The sequence below is a fragment of the Cyanistes caeruleus genome, chromosome 4, assembly GCF_971803275.1.
Source record: "Cyanistes caeruleus chromosome 4, bCyaCae1.hap1.1, whole genome shotgun sequence".
In the NCBI taxonomy this organism is placed as follows: Eukaryota; Metazoa; Chordata; class Aves; order Passeriformes; family Paridae; genus Cyanistes; species Cyanistes caeruleus.
Window position 1 is genome coordinate 24,284,455 of NC_141704.1, and position 15,811 is coordinate 24,300,265.

A 15,811-nucleotide genomic window follows, 5' to 3' on the forward strand; every position below is an offset into this window, starting at 1 on the left:
ACAGACCAGCTCAAGATGAAAGAAGAGGCATATTAAGTGGGATTAGAAGGGGAGAAAGGAGTATGGGACTAATACAGGCTATTTATATGGGCTGGATGTGGGAGCTTTCCATGAGAAGGGAGGAAGGCATCACAGCTGACACCACTGTGAAGCCTTGTATATTGGAATGGAAACAAGAATTCCATTCTGAGGGGCAAAAAATAATCTCACTTTGGCATATGTTTTAGATCTGCTAGAGAATGAGACTGAACCCTGGGAAAATTGTAATAAATGTACAGGAGAAACAGTTTAATGTCCTATTTTGATGGCAAAGCTATACCCCAGGTAAATGCTTTTTAATTGCTGGCCATAAAAGTCCATTTTGCACTCAATCTTCTGTCCAGTTGAAGCCATTCTGTTTGGTGTTAAGTAAGAAAATATTCCTGGCCCAGGGAGCATATGAATGCATATTGCTTATTAGTGTGGAGACTTGTGGCAGATTGTGAGCCATTCATGTTCAGATCTTTCCTCTGAATGATGTACCTCAAAAGACTTGAATTTAATTCTTCCATCTTCAGGATAAATATATTCCTCTGGAGAATGTGGTTGAGTGGTCTCTTCCTCTACAACAAAGCCTAGAACTTTTTCTCCACCAAAACTGATGGAAAAAAAATACTGATATTTCCTAAGGTGGTCTTTAGTAAGTTATAAAGATGGTAGCTTTCACTTACTACTATGACCGTTGTTACCATTAATATATTATAGTTTCAAATATATTCATTATGATATCTAAATATATTAAGAGTTTCAAAATGCTTTCAGCAGTGGTTTTGCTCTTCTCAGGACAACAGAATTTGCCTACGATTTTAAGGAAAGAAGGAAACTGTCTCCATTGAGAACTGGAAAAACAATTTCCTCTTTTCCAATGTGTATTACCCCTTTCTTGGTGAGCAATGCCTTTGAATGCAGTCTGGAGAGGTTAATCTTTGAGCTGTACTGGGTAGAGATGAGAATAACATGGGGAAAAGTCTAAAAGCAGGAGAAGAGCAGTAAACTAAGGTATGGAAATTCTGAGACTGGTGTCAGAAGCATTTTTGAGGCTCCTAAGCAGAGTGAGCAGGTTGACTCGGGAAGAATGAGGAATTACTGCAGCTGCAGAGGTTCCTCTTCAGCTTGCTCAAAAATATCAGTTTCCATATTGCTCTCTTTTGGACCAGATTTTGAAAGTGACAATTTCCTATGTGATGTGAAAGAAGATTGACAATAAAGTGACCTATAAAAAGGCAAGAAGATTTCCTTAAGATTGTCTCATAAAGAATGTGTTGCACTGGCTTAGGAATAGGAGCAGGCAATTTAGTAAGCCTTGTCCTACTCTGAGTTTTAAGACAGAAGTGCCAGAGCACAGCCTCTGATACCATATCTGATATCTCAGATATGCTGTACAGCATGCCAGTTGTTACACAGTGAATTACAACTGTCCTATGTATTTCTCTAGTGGAAGATTTATATTTGTAAATATGCTTCAGTTTCTGGTGGCCCATGCTGAGGCTTCCTCTGGAATAACTGAAGAAAGATACTTTTCTTATTTATTTGTTTCTTAGTTGTTTGTTTGGGGGTTTTTTTTCCCAGCTAAATGCTCTGGGCTGTCAGCAGTCTAGCCTGCAGGTCTGGATCAGTGGCTTCTGGGGGAGGCAGCAAGTGGACTCTGTCCTTTTCAGCAGACTCAGCAGTGAAACACCAGAATTTCTCCTGCCCTGACATCTTTCCACGTTGGCAGGAGATGGAAGCACTTCTGAAGTAGTGTCTTCATGGTGTTAAAGCAGCGTTATCTGGTACCACTCTATCATGACCCCTCTGACTGGGGCATTGTGGGCACCAAGAGATTTGAAAGAGCCACATACTTGGCAGAGGAAGACAGTGATGACGTGGGATGTTGAGAGGCTGGCACTGAAGACAAGGAGGACTGGCATTTGTGGCACACAGTGCCCTGACTGTGTTTTAAATAGAAAACCTAATGTTTTCTTGTGTATAACATTTTCTTACAAAAACATCTTGTGGTCATCAGGAGAAACCAAACAGAACATTTCAATCAGTACCCACTGTCATTTGATAAAAGCCAAATATGTCACACTGGATTAGTTAGATTGAAAAACTTGTGATAAAAGCTCCCCCCACCCCTCTGAAACTAATTAAGAAAGAGATAAAAGAACTTTAGTTTGGTAGAACAGACTGTTCACTGAAGCAAGCTGCCATTTAATTTCATGCTGAGCTTGCTTAATTACTGCATAAAATATGATCATGAGGCATGTAAACTTGTGTGTGTGTATTTTTGAATGTGGGTACAGGGTGAGGGAAAAGTGATGCCAATATGGCTTGTAATGCTCTTTTGGCTTCTGCCTATAATTTATGAAAGTTGTCTCACTGTTTTGATAGAATCACCCCACTATAACTAATTCCATTTAGAAGAAGATGCTAAATTGGTGCCTGTTCATGCTTTGTTCTAGGAGACCAGCTTTTCCTAATGCTGTTCTCCAGCTGGTTGTCAGGAAATAACCAGGACATTAGGCTCAGGGAGTCATCTGCCTTGGGTGCCATCACTACAGGTCAATAATACAAAATTGTGACTCTGGTCGCAATGACAATCCTCAATCAGCCTTTCTTATCTAAAAGAGGCTTCTATATACCAGAGACTTCTTCAGGGAGAAAGTAGAGTTAAAAAAACAAACTAATTTTTGACCCTCACTGTCTCCAAAGATTATAAGAGCAAGTCCTCATGGATATACTTCCAGGCAGAGGAAGGACAAGAACATGACTGGGAACAGCCAGCACAGGTTTCCCAAGAGTGTATTTTTCCTGATCAGCCTTCTGTGAGGACAAACTGTTTCTCCAGATGAAAGGAGAGCATTGGACAAGTGGACCTTGGTTTTAGTGAGTTTTGCAACACAATCTCTCCTAGCAATGAAAAAAACTTAGGATGGTATGGACTGGATGGATGGTATATAAAATGAGTGAAAACCAGGCTGGACAGAGATCAAATCTTCATTTGTCAATGGCTGATATTGGGACCCATACTGTTTAAAATTTTTTTTGACAACTTGGACAAAGGTATAGAATGCACTGTCTCTGAGTTTTCAGATGATATCAGACTTAGGAAAAAGACTGATATAATGGACCATAATGTGAAATTAGGCAGCAGTATGCCAGTTTAGTGATGAAGGCTCAGCAGCAGCAAAGCCAGTAGATTGACGGAGATTGTTCTGCTCTGGTCAGCACTTGTGGAGCCAAGCCTTGAGACTTGGGACAAATTTTGAACCCCACAGAAAAAGAGAGGTACTGACAAACTGGATGTCAGTACTGGATGGAGTACAGAAGAGGGTCACTGAGCTAGGAGGTGAACTCAAGCATAAGACATACAATGCAAGGCTAGTGGAGCTGAGTGTTTTAAAGCTGTAGAATCTCCCTTCTTGGAGATTTTCAAAACTCACTCACACAAAGCCATAGGCAGCCTGACCTAATTTTTAATTTAGCCCTGTTTTGAGCAAGGGGGTTAGACTATGAAGACCTCCAGAGGTTCCCTCCAATCTACATGATTCTGAATTTTTTTCCCAAATTACTCCTCTTTCCAACTGGTTGATATTCATGACCTGGAAAATACTGGGAAACACTGCTGTCATTGCACAGAGGCACTGAGCCATGCAGCAGCTATATATTCCCAGATCTCTGCTGACCCGCACACCAGAAGTCTTTCTAGCATTTCTCCATAACTGAATAAGAGATTTGCCCTGCATTGAGAAAAAAGTGATTGTGATGGCTAAGAGCTCCAAGCAGAAAAAGCAATGTCAAAATTAAAAATCAGACCAATTATTCTTTGATATTTGCCCAAGACACTTTGCAGAGATAGATTAATATTCAGAGTTTGACTGGAACTCAGCATGGCTGACAGGATCTCTGAAGTAATCCTTCTGATGTCTTGCAGCCCAGAAGTTGTCCACTGGACCATCTTGGAATCAAAGACCTTAGGGCTTCAAGATTTCTTTGTTGTGATGGGGGAGAAATTTTGGCTTACAGAGTTATGCAGGAGTTACACAAAAAGATGACTCAAGCATTAAGACTGATTGTCTTCCATAAAACATTTTTATCAATTATATTTTATATAAATTATAGATATCTATGTAAATAACATATAAATACCAGTAAATTTTCATAAGTATTCACTGTAAACTAGAAATACCCATATTTATATATTTTCTATTTAATACTGAGAAAAAAATAGACTTCAAGAAATTGAACTCTCACAAAATGGATTTAACTTTCTCCACAGCACTGTAGTATAGAGCAACCTGTACTATTGAGGGCCCAAATTCCTAAGAGATGCTTCTCAGTGCTATGTAGGCTATTCTCATTGCACTTTCAAGAGGCATTCAGCATCAACTTTGCATTTTTCATAGATCCATAAATATTTAGGCTACAGCAGTGACTGATCCTCATGAGTGACTTTGTGCACAGGCCAGAGTTTCCCTCAGCTCAAGAGAACCAAGGAAGCCAGACCACATCTTTTGTGAGGAAGGACACATAACCATGTGACAGTAAGAGCCAGGGCTTGTGTGCAGACCACATACTTCAAGTTCTGGACTGCTGGCCATGTGTAATCCTGAGCTGGTGGTGTAGCTTATTGCTATCAGAAGCTGATGCAGGGTGGTCCTCCCATGAGGACGAGGAAAGCCCCTCTCCCACTTCACCTGATGACAACAACCACCCTGGTACATATATCTTTGTTGTCAGCTCTGTGTCTTTTAAATTGTGACAACTGGGCTCGGGAGAATGCAGTACTGAACACAGTGCTCTCTCTGCCCTCACTTCCTTGGGGCTCCCTTTATTTCATCAAAAAGTCTGTTCCACTCTGTGCTGCTGATATGCACTTGCGAATAATGGAAAAACTTATTTCAGCATTTCTTACCTTAATTTCCAGAACATTTTGGTTGCCTCTTGAGATGAACACTGTCTTTTCAAAATGCTTAAATACAGGATTATTTACGTAATCAAAATCAAAGTACAGGGAGCTGACACCATCAAAAATAAAGAACACTTTGGTTACAAAGGGTGGTTGGAGGTTGAAAGCTTTCAGTGAAGGTGTTGTACAGCAGATTATCTCTGAGCTAGAGCGGTGGCTACATGCCTATAAGAAAAAAAAAGAGGTAATTGTAGTATGTGCATGCATAGGAAGTCACTGATTAATGCAACTTTCTTTAACAATACACATATATTGAAAAAACAAACACCAAGGGTCTTGTTCTTTAACCAAAGTGAAACCCTGATCAGTGCTACACAGCGTTTATGTAGAGCTAGGAGAAAAATATAAAATCTTCATGTCAATGGTGTTTGCACTCTTGTTGAGGAAATGTTCAAGTAAACAAGCTTCCTGGCCTGATTGTTCACAGCACTTTTAAAGTAAATATTTTGCAGATAATTAATGGAAAATGATTTCCAAAGCCAAAGACAATCAGGAGACTAGCCCAGTGTACTGAGAAGCCATAGTTCAGCTTACCTAGCTTGTCACAGTGACTGCAATATGGATTTCTCTTTCTTTTTCACTACCAAAGCAATAGTAAGGGGCCAGAGGACAAGTTAAAAGCCAACAATGCTAACTGGAACAGAGGAAAACAGAAGTAAAGCACTGTTTACCTACAGTGTAGCTTAGTTTCTATGTTTCCAGAAAGGCACTGTGGACTCTGTGAGAAAAGTCTTTGGAGTCAAAGCCACTCTGGATTCTGGGTCACAATAGCTCAGCAAAGTGTGTCTTCTTTCTAAAAATATATGTTCAAGGCCCCAGATGTGTGGCACTTGGTGCCTAGGTACACAGTCAAGCTGCTGAGAGCGTTGCCTGTGGGACATGCTTTGTGGGACTGTATATTGGACCAGCAGGGATAGATGTTTGCCCCTTACTGCAGTGCAGGAGCTGCCTGACAACAGGCACAAAGCCACCCTTGCCTCTCACTTTTCCTCATGATGACCTGCACTGGGGGACAGCTGCTAGTGCACCCCATGATCAGAAGACCTTCCAGAGGATGCTCTGTGCTATGGGGATGTGATCCAGTACAAAATGCAGGACTTGTCTGAACTGCCTTGGCAGTTGACAGAGGGACAACAGCTCATTTAGAGTGGGTTTCATCTGATCCTCTTTAGACAACAATCTAACCTTTAATTATATTAATGGTGCTCTGCAAGAGTCAGCTTTGGACTGTGAAGGTTTCCACAAGAGTACGTTGCTTATAATGTCAACAGCACACCTCTATCACCACCAGTGGGAGGCACAGGCGGGACTTTGCCGCGCCAACTGCAGAGCAGCTTGTTCGTCATGGCATCGTGCGCCCCTTCCCTGCGCCTGCCTTCCATGCTGCCTACCAACGATACACTTGAAGGACTTCGGCACAAACAGAGCTGCTTCAGCTCCACAGAAGTATTTCTCTTCCAACTCACAAACCTTCTGTGCACTGTGCCCTGACAGCACATCAGACTTGTAGGTTTTTTAAAAAAATATCAAAGAGCGCATCTGACATGTGTCCCAGAAAGAATGGGGCTAAGCTTCTCATCATCATAAACCTTACATTTGTTCTACAAGAGATTTCCTTGGAAGATCAACAATGCTCTTGAATACCTTTGTGCATCCAGAGAAGGCCAAAATATATATTCTTCTGTTTTGTTTTTCAAAATAAATTTCTTCTTATTATCAAATGCTGCCTGAAGGAGCTTTGAAATTAGTTTAAATTAATGCAATGTAATTTCAAATCAGTGACATAACCACTCAGGCTGTATCAGCTATATATCCATATTAACTTGAAAAGTGGGTTTAAATTAGCTATCTGTAAATCAGGGCTTTTTGTTATCACCGCAGCAATTCATGTTTCTGTGAATAATATTGTGAAGTCTTGAATCTGCCAAGGAAAATATTTTCAACATTCTGAGCATTACAGTTTTAGAGCTCCTACGTGTCTGTGAGTTGTGAGTTCAGCACTCAGTTAAATATCTTGGTGGAGCTCTCTGTGATGCTAATGGGACTTGCACCTGTGTATCTAACATCCCACTTATATTCCTAGCAGAAATTCAGAAATATTTTTGTAACCCCCATGTCAACAAGGTAAACTGTGGGACACAAGATAAGGCAGATTTTTGCTCCATTTGCTTACAGTATCAGACTGTTCTTTTAAATACCTTGTTATACACTACTGACCATATCTCAGGCTTTGTTCTATCACATAGACCTAGAAATTAATTTGAATTAGTATGGAAATAATAATATGCATCATTAGTATAATGGATGATCAAGTCATTCTTTTCCATGATATATGAATATTCGTTAAGATATCTATCATATTGTGTTGATTCTTAAAAAGGATTACTAAAGTATATATAATTATAAACCCAAGTATGTTCCAAGTAATCATTATATTTATTTGATTAATGTAAATTCATTAGACTCTTTATCTACTGTAGAGTAGTGATGTCCATTAAATGAATAGCAGTGGTATTCATAACTTTGTTTGTGGCTATCTATTAGAATCAGATACTTTACTTTATCAGGCTGGTCTCTGAAGCAGAAGCTTTCAGAAAATGATAAGAATCTAATAATACTCTTTGGAGGGGATGCAATGTGACTGATTGGTAAGGTCAAGAAAAATCTTATTTGCAATGCCCTTATTGGTACTTGATTTGACATGACATTTTTACCTTGAAATTGGTTTTAGCAATTGAAGAATATGACGGTTTAGTTTTCAAGAAATATTGGATTGAGGATCTCCAAGAAAACCCCCCTAATTCAATCTATTGCCTTCTCAATTAAGACACTGCCTATCACCCAGCACCTTTAACTTTTATTTAATTAAACTTTAAAATACATTCACTTTAAAAGCTAAGCTTACATTTTTCTTGTGACTATAATCTACATCTGAAGACAAAGAGGAAGAAAAAATATAAAAATTATGGAGCATTTCACAAGCATAAGTAAATGCTATACCCCAAAGGGAATAATAATCCATTGCACAATGCATATGACTCATCACTTAAGGTATGTATTCTTGTTCCATTTGTAAAATATGACCCTTGAGGCAATTAATTCAAACCTGACCTACAGAACCTGAACTTCAGTGCCCAATTCAGGTTGCTGTTTTTTTTTTTTTATCTGATAGAACAACAGGCAAAATATGAGGGAGGGACTCTGATTTCCAGAGCTCCCAGCAGCTGACACAGATTAGAGAGGGGCAGTTGGATGTGCATTACAGGATCTGCAGCTGTCAGAAAGCAGAAAGGGGCCAATTTGTTCTTTCATAAAAAGTAAACTTTGGAGTTCCAGTGAAGAATGAAAGATGAATGAAGTTAAAGACAGGCCTGGAGACTCTCCAACCATCTTTGCCAAGGGATGATTTCTTAATAGAAAGAGAAGAAAATACAGGTCCAACGTGAGGAGAAGCCCATTTAGAAGACTTTTCTATGTAAAGCAGTGACACTCAAGCAGCATATCCTGAGGGTTTTTTCAGAGAATTCATTGCCTTTTGCTGCCATTTCAGGTGATGGATTGGTAGCCTTTTTATTTTAGATTTCTTCTTGGATGAAGGCAAAGAAAATGATACTTCTAGTCTATCAGATCATCAGACCAGAAGGTCTTGCTCTGGGGTCTGAGAGCCAGCCCTTTGCACAACATGATCAATACTGACTGGGAGTCCAAATTCCTCCCTGGGCTTGGGATGGTCACTGTACCTTGTAGCACTGCATTCCTGGCACCCTGGTGATTTCACGCAGTGGCTTTTCCCTGACATCCCCTGCTGTACCCTTTCCTTGGCAGGAGATGTGCATGAGCTACAGATTTGGCACAGAAAAACAGACAAATTTCCCCCTTTGTAGGGGAACTCTTCACTGGGCTTCTGTGGCAGCTTTGTGCCATGGAGTCAAGACAGATAGAGGATCCAAGCCTAGGTGGCTTCAGATAGTGAATCATGAATATCTTCAATAATCACACGCTCACTATCCACACTTTACAGGGAACCTGTTTTATCATTATTTAATACATCTAAGGTAGACACTCACTTTCGAATTGTAGGCATCTTGATGAATATGAGTATGGATTGCTTACAGACTTGTAAACATTGAATGAACTTTAGAGTATTTTAAAATTCTCATGTAAAGCAGCAAGAAATGGCACCTGGCAGGTGAGAAATTATGGAATGCTGAAGAACATTCAAAAGACTGCTTACTGAAGAGATAATTAAAAGTCTGTGGAAAGAGAAGATCTTGCATAGCTACAGGGTCAGTTGTTGAAGGTCGTGTATTAAAAAATGCTTCTCCTTAGTTTTGAAGCCTTGAATATCTTGGGACATTCATTGTTAGAATAGATTAGGCAGTGGGAATATAAAACCAATTTGATTGATAGATGGAATATTAAAGATGCTACAAGAAAAGATCCCCAAATGACCGCTTGTTCACTTTGGGGGAATCAATGCAAACTGCAGGCTTTCAAAGAAAAAGACACTATTCCCAAGTGCTTCAGAAGCAGAAGAATCATCTAGCATGACTTAGAGCACAGGTTCCTGATCAAACACCATTCCAAATTATGCCTAGGGATTTTTTACAGGCACAATGGAGGGAATGAGCTGCTTCCCTGCTTATGTGCCTCACACAGGAACTGGATACGTGAACAGAAGTGAGAAAGTTTCTGTATTCTTATGCATTCTCTAGAGCTCTTGGGAATTTATGCAGCACTGCCTAAATTCCTATTTTTTTCCCAAGTCAGAACAAATGATAAAAAGAACTCATGAAATAGAAATTAAAAAGAAACACATTGCAATTATTGAAACATATGGTTCAATACATTTTTTTCACTCATTGAAATGAATTCAAAGAAGGCAAAATGTATTATTTTGACAGTGTTAACATAGAATGTAATATAAACACAACTAGTGTGAACACAGTACTGAACAATTTTAAGGAAATTTCAATAAATATGAAAAGAATAATGTAAAATAGAAACAAGTAATTTTTTGCTCTATAGAATAAAAAAATTCAGAGATACTAAACTACAAACATGAAAGCTGAAAAGCTCAACTTAAATGTTATTTCTACAGGGGGCTGGCATATTGTGCCCAAAACTTTTCAGTGTCAGTAAAATTGCACTTTTATAGGAAGCTCTCCCAGAAAAACTTTTGCATCAGTTGCACCACTCACCTCTACCACCAGGATGGAAAAGTCAGAGAAAAGCAAATGCCCCAGGGCGTGACTGCTGGCTCTGCTCCCTGAGACTTTGGGATGCAGAGCATCCCCAGCAGCTCCTGCTGTTTACAGACATGACCCTCCACTTGTATTGTGACTCCATCAGGACTCTAGGGCAGAGTTAAACCTGAGGACAGAGAGCTGATAGGAAAAGGTGGGACCTGTTTTAAATTGGACACCACCAGTTCTAGGCAAATGGAAGAGGGTCTGGGAGATTGGGGAAAGAATGAGAAGAGCTCTAGGAAACAACATTTATCAGGAGAATTTGAAGTGGTTTGGTTTTTTAACTGGAAAAGAGGAAGGTTGAATCATAATTTAGTGCAAATATATAAAATTAGCAGGAGAGACTGATAATCTGTTGCTTGTATCCACAGAGGGTTAAACAAGAAGATAGGTAACTAGCCACAGGATTTGGGTTAATTATTAGAAAGAAGTCTTTCCAAACCACTAGGTAAGCAGGTAGAGCAGCTCTCGCTAAAGCTTGTTTAAGCAAGATTGTGAAATTTCTTTCACAAGGAGCTTTAATAACAGCCTACACAAGTATCTGTTAGGCAGTGGTCTGGGTACATTTGCTCCTGGCGCAGGGAAGTGGGCCATGCTAGGCCGTTGTGGTCCCTCCCAGCTGTACTTTCCTTTGATGCTTTGGGATGTGTTTCAGTGCTGGCTTTGGTTTTCCCAAGAGCTAGAGTTTCTGAATGCTGACAAAAGCAGCTTCTTGGGGGAGGCTAGTGAGAGAAAACTCAAAAGAAAAAAGGCATAAATAACAATTAAAAAAATGATTCATTTAGCTATCCACTCCCAAACTAAGGAAGCAAAAAGACATTTAACCTCAGCTGTAGAATTTCTTGAGCACTTCTTTGGTCTGTTCAGGACAACAGCTTGTCTTCTCCTTTATAAGTGGGATAGTTGGTCTGGATCTCTGCTGGAAATAGTTCCTCATTGTTGTTTATTTTTGTAATGACTGCATGAAATATTGGGGGTTTTTGGTATATCCCTCATGCAGACAGCCCAGAACTTCTAGTGCAGAATGGGTTAGACTACAGCCACAGGCATCCTCCACCTCAGAAACTTCCTCAGTTACACGGTACAATCTTGTTCTGCCACTTATAAATCTTCCCTTTCTGCCTGAGAATTAATACTCTTCCTTTAGAAATGTGCTCGAGGTAGAGAATAGTGGCAGGACAAATGACTGCCACAGAGGCAGGGAAGGCAACAGAGTGCCAGAAGCCTTTAATTTCAATAAAGAAAAAATACATTGCTTGGGAAATGTCAAAGTATAAAACACTCCAGATTATAATCCATTTGAGGTTATATTCCACCTTTTGTGCAGGGAGAATGAACATGTGTACAGCTGCTCATACACTGGGGCAATTTCTTAGAGTTCAGCAGTGGCAGGAGATTTGTTTGTTGGCAAATGTCAAACACACTGCAAGGTATGAAAAGGAAAAGAATACAGGAGATAATTCTGACTAAGTCATGTCTTTTTTCAACAGCAAGTTAGAGGCAGGATGAAGTCAAAACACGGCTCAAAGGCAAGGTTGTTCCCCGATATTTGGGGGAGAGAGTAAATTCTATGGCGTTTATTGCCTGGAGTTGTCAATCACTTTTGGATGGTGGATTTTCTTTAAAACTTCAGATCTTTCAAATCTGTTCAGATTCGAAGAAGTCCTAAATATTTGACAAGGTATGCAGTATCAGGGCCTGAAGAGAAGCAATATTGCATATTCTCACAAGGGAACAGAAAAAGCAAAGAATGATCTTTACACAAAGCAAAATCCCAAGACCTGATTTCAGCAATGATCTTTTCCTTCAAAATCCTTTGTGCTTAGAAATAATTATGCTCACATTACTCAAAATCTAATAAATTTTGAGTTTGGTAGATTTCAGTGAAAGGTTTTATTTTCTGACTGATGAGTGAAGTGACTTTTTGATAACACTTAACACTGTGTTTCATTGGAAAGGAACTGATTTTTAGATTAAAATCTGAACCCATTAAATTACAAGCCACGACTACATGCTGCGGAAATTCAGGTCCTGACACTCATAATATTATACAAATTAGGATCATGAAGAATATGATGACCTTGAAACTATAAAAGACTGCAAATTTGCAGACATACCATTTAAAATGCATTGAGCAAACCTAGATCTAATAGTTAGAATTCAATTCAGGAAACAGCGTATGATGATCATTAGAAATAAGCTGAGAATATGAACAGTAAGTAGCATGTCACAAAGAGTGTAGGTCAAATTAGCTTCAGTTAGACTAAACAAACCTTACAAGATAAGAAAATGTTGGAGATTCAACACAAATGTTTCGACAAAAAGCTTACAGAAGGCAGTTTCAGTAAAACTAGATGACAAATGCCATCTTTGCCTTATAAGAATTGAAGTAGATCACATGGTCATATCTGTGTTTAGATTTGGACATTGTGTAGTGTCAACTCAGGAATACAAAAAATAAGGCTTACATCTCTGACTGACCTGGTTTTTAAGCAGAGGTATCAAATTGCAAGAGCCCAAACCCATCTTGAAACTTAGTTGCTGAACTTTTCAAAGTTAGGACAGATTTCCCCAACAAGGATTTTGGCAATGAGAAATTCTTAAAAATAATACTTACTTTTGATTTTATATATTTACTCTTCCTCTTCCTTTCATATATATATCCACAGTCACTGCTTGAGTATCACAGGAATGCTTGAACTTGTCATGTAATCTGACATACGTATATTGCATTGCTCTGTGTTTAGTCACTGAATTTGTATTGTTAAATTGAAATATAAAAATCTTATCAGATACTGTACTAGCCTTATTTCTTTGGAAAACGTTTCTTGGAAACAGTTGTTTTATCCTCAGCTTAATTTCAAACTTGTTTTGTATTTTGTCTATTCAGTGAAAAGAGTCTTTGCAGAAAACACCAAAATATCAGTAGAAGCCCCAAGGTTTCAAGGTGAAAGTCAAACTATTTTGACTGAAAATTCATAACCATTCACCACCCCAAGAAGAAAAGATAACAGATTGTCTTCTCTAAGACTGACTCACCACAGAGAAGTTCATTCCTAGTTTAGGTACAGTAATCACCATCTGAGGAAAGCACACTGAGTTCAAGTTGATTCCCTGAGCTGTGATTGTACTTCCACCACTAGGAAAATTTATCAAAAGAAATGAAAAAAAAAAAAAAAAGGAAGGAAAAGAAAAAGAGAAGATAAGTAGGATAAATAAATGCTGTGATAATGTAGTGTTAATTACAGAATATATTTTAGAGTAAATGATAACATAAAAACAGAATTAGGGATATATTGGAAAAATGCACATACATAGCTTTGAGCAGTGAGATCATTTTTCTGGGAAATAGATTTTACATTTACTATAACACCTAATCAAAAAAAGAAAAGAAAAAGAATTTTTGAAACTGTGATAAGCCAGGGTAATAAACAAAATTATATCTTTTAAAAGAGGTTGCTTTTTTTGTACTTAGCATTTGCTAACTAACTTATTGCTTCCAGTGGTGCTGTAAAGGTGTCTGTTTTACTGCTGACATTTTTTGGCAAAGGCAGATGGCTTGAATTAAAGCTACTGAGGTCATAAATATGTCACTTGAAAACACACATATACTACCATACATATATATTCATAATATTTATATAGTACAGGATTTAGACTATTTTAAAGTCCATTTGCTCTCCTGAGTCTGCTGACTTGTCACACTAAATGATTTTCCTCAGCACTCAGTGTAATGTCCAGACAGAGTGTAGGAGACACGCTTAGCTGTGCAGTGGGTATCTCAGCAGGACATCACAGGTAGGCTCAGCAGCAGCTAGGAGTGAAATCACAAAGAGAAAAGAGGCACCCTTCCCCCTTCTCCTTCACCTCTGAAAGGAAATGATTTGCCCTCTGCTACTGCACCATAATAGAAACAATTGGCATTGAAGATAGAGATAAAAATGCAATTTCTTTTGATAGATTGCTGAGCAGCATAGTCGTTCTTTGTTCATTTGTTGCTTTTCTTATTTCTATAAGAAAATTTTACTCACCTAAGAAAAGATTTGGCTGGATGAATTTTTAAAACAACTGGGTCTTCTCTGTATGTGAAATGTCTGCTTGTGTCTCGAATAGCTTCATCGATTTCCATTCTCACACGATATTCCTGGGGAATTTGCTGTGCTGGAGTGTAGCACTCTACAGTGCTCGCCGATATGCTGGGAGGACTGAAAACAGATTGCTTGTCACCATTATAAAACATGTACTTGGCTTAAAACCCTGTTCTTTACTGAGCCCCAGTATTGCCTAAGGATCCGTTTGTAAAAAATGTCATTGATTTTCCTGCTGGATAATCAAATTGCAACAAGTAAGCATGACTTAAGGTAGAAACTGCAACAGCGTGGCTTAGGCTCAAGATTCATCTTAATTCAATTGACTTGCACCTTGCCTGATGGAAGGTGTTGCCCCAGTACTGGTGACAACCCCATGAGCCCCTGAACCCTGCAAAGGCAGCTTCCAGCCTGGAAAACAAGAGCATGCTCCAGGTTTAAGGAGAATGACTTCATCTGCCATAACCAAAGGATAATGCCTCCTTCAAATCCACAGGACTAACTCTGTGTTAAAAGCCTGAAGTAAAGGTGCTCATGTGGGATGTACCAGATGCTGAGGGGCAGGCAGAGGCAAGGAGAAAGAAGAAGGAGAAAATTCAAGAACAGCTGGCTGAATTCAGCACATCAGCAGAGTCTCCAGGATATTTGCCTTTCCCTTGCTATCATGCTTGTCTGTGGAAATCCTCTTCCTCCTGTACTGGAGGGAGCTCAGTGGGTGAGTGAGCAGCAGAAGGATCCTGAAGTTTGAAGCACATGAACTGTGGCCACAGGGAGCAGGGCACACCAGAGACAAGGGTGGCAACTGACTGGAGAAGCAAATATAACTCTACCAGCTGGTCTCAGTGATTTGGGCCCAAGAACATCCATGGGCCACCCAAGTGAGGTTGTTCTCATAGAATGCAAGAGATGGCCTCCAAATTAGACCAAAGGGACATTTGCTACAACTTATGAAGCTTTCAGGAAGGTGGAATTCACCATAAGGGACAGTGATTCATTCATCTGTATCTGGAAGCTTTTTAACATTTCTTGAAGGAAAGAAATAAACCTTGCTCTAGTTGCCCTCAGAACTGGGGAAAGCTGCCTGTTTAGCTAGAGAAACACCTGCCCTGAGAAACTGGTTAAGACATGCATTAGAAGTCTCCAGGCAACTTGGCTAGTGAGAAAGAGGGGTGCTGGTGATGTTTACTGGGTAAGTCTCAGCTATTGTTCAATACCTAGAGGTACACCTGACCAACATCTGCATCTGAGCTGGCTGCTGTCCCACTCCCATAGTAGATGTCTCAGATGAATCATTTCCAAAAGGTTTATGTATTTCTCCATTAGCTGACCAGTGGAGTTGAAGACACCAAGAAATGCAACCCTAACTATTAAGGAACAGAAGTGATGAAGATCTTTTTCTGGCAGCTGCTGCATGAACAGCAGTTTTGCTAATACAAGAGAGAGGGCTGAGTGTGTGGGAATCAGGATGACAGAAATGATGGGAA

The 15,811-nt window shown here is 39.4% G+C and overlaps 1 protein-coding gene across 5 annotated transcripts in view; it reads right to left on the reverse strand.

The window, feature by feature from the left end:
• Positions 1 to 15,811, reverse strand: part of MET (MET proto-oncogene, receptor tyrosine kinase) — an 89,400-nt gene that overhangs the window by 19,469 nt on the left and 54,120 nt on the right. For all 5 annotated transcript variants that reach the window (XM_086887044.1, XM_086887043.1, XM_086887042.1 and 2 more), the window contains exons 9-11: positions 14,271 to 14,444; positions 13,279 to 13,378; positions 4,937 to 5,155 (exon numbers count right to left, since the gene is read on the reverse strand). In XM_086887044.1, the coding sequence (XP_086743170.1) occupies positions 4,937 to 5,155; positions 13,279 to 13,378; positions 14,271 to 14,444 (493 nt within the window). The remainder of the gene's footprint in view (positions 1 to 4,936; positions 5,156 to 13,278; positions 13,379 to 14,270; positions 14,445 to 15,811) is intronic.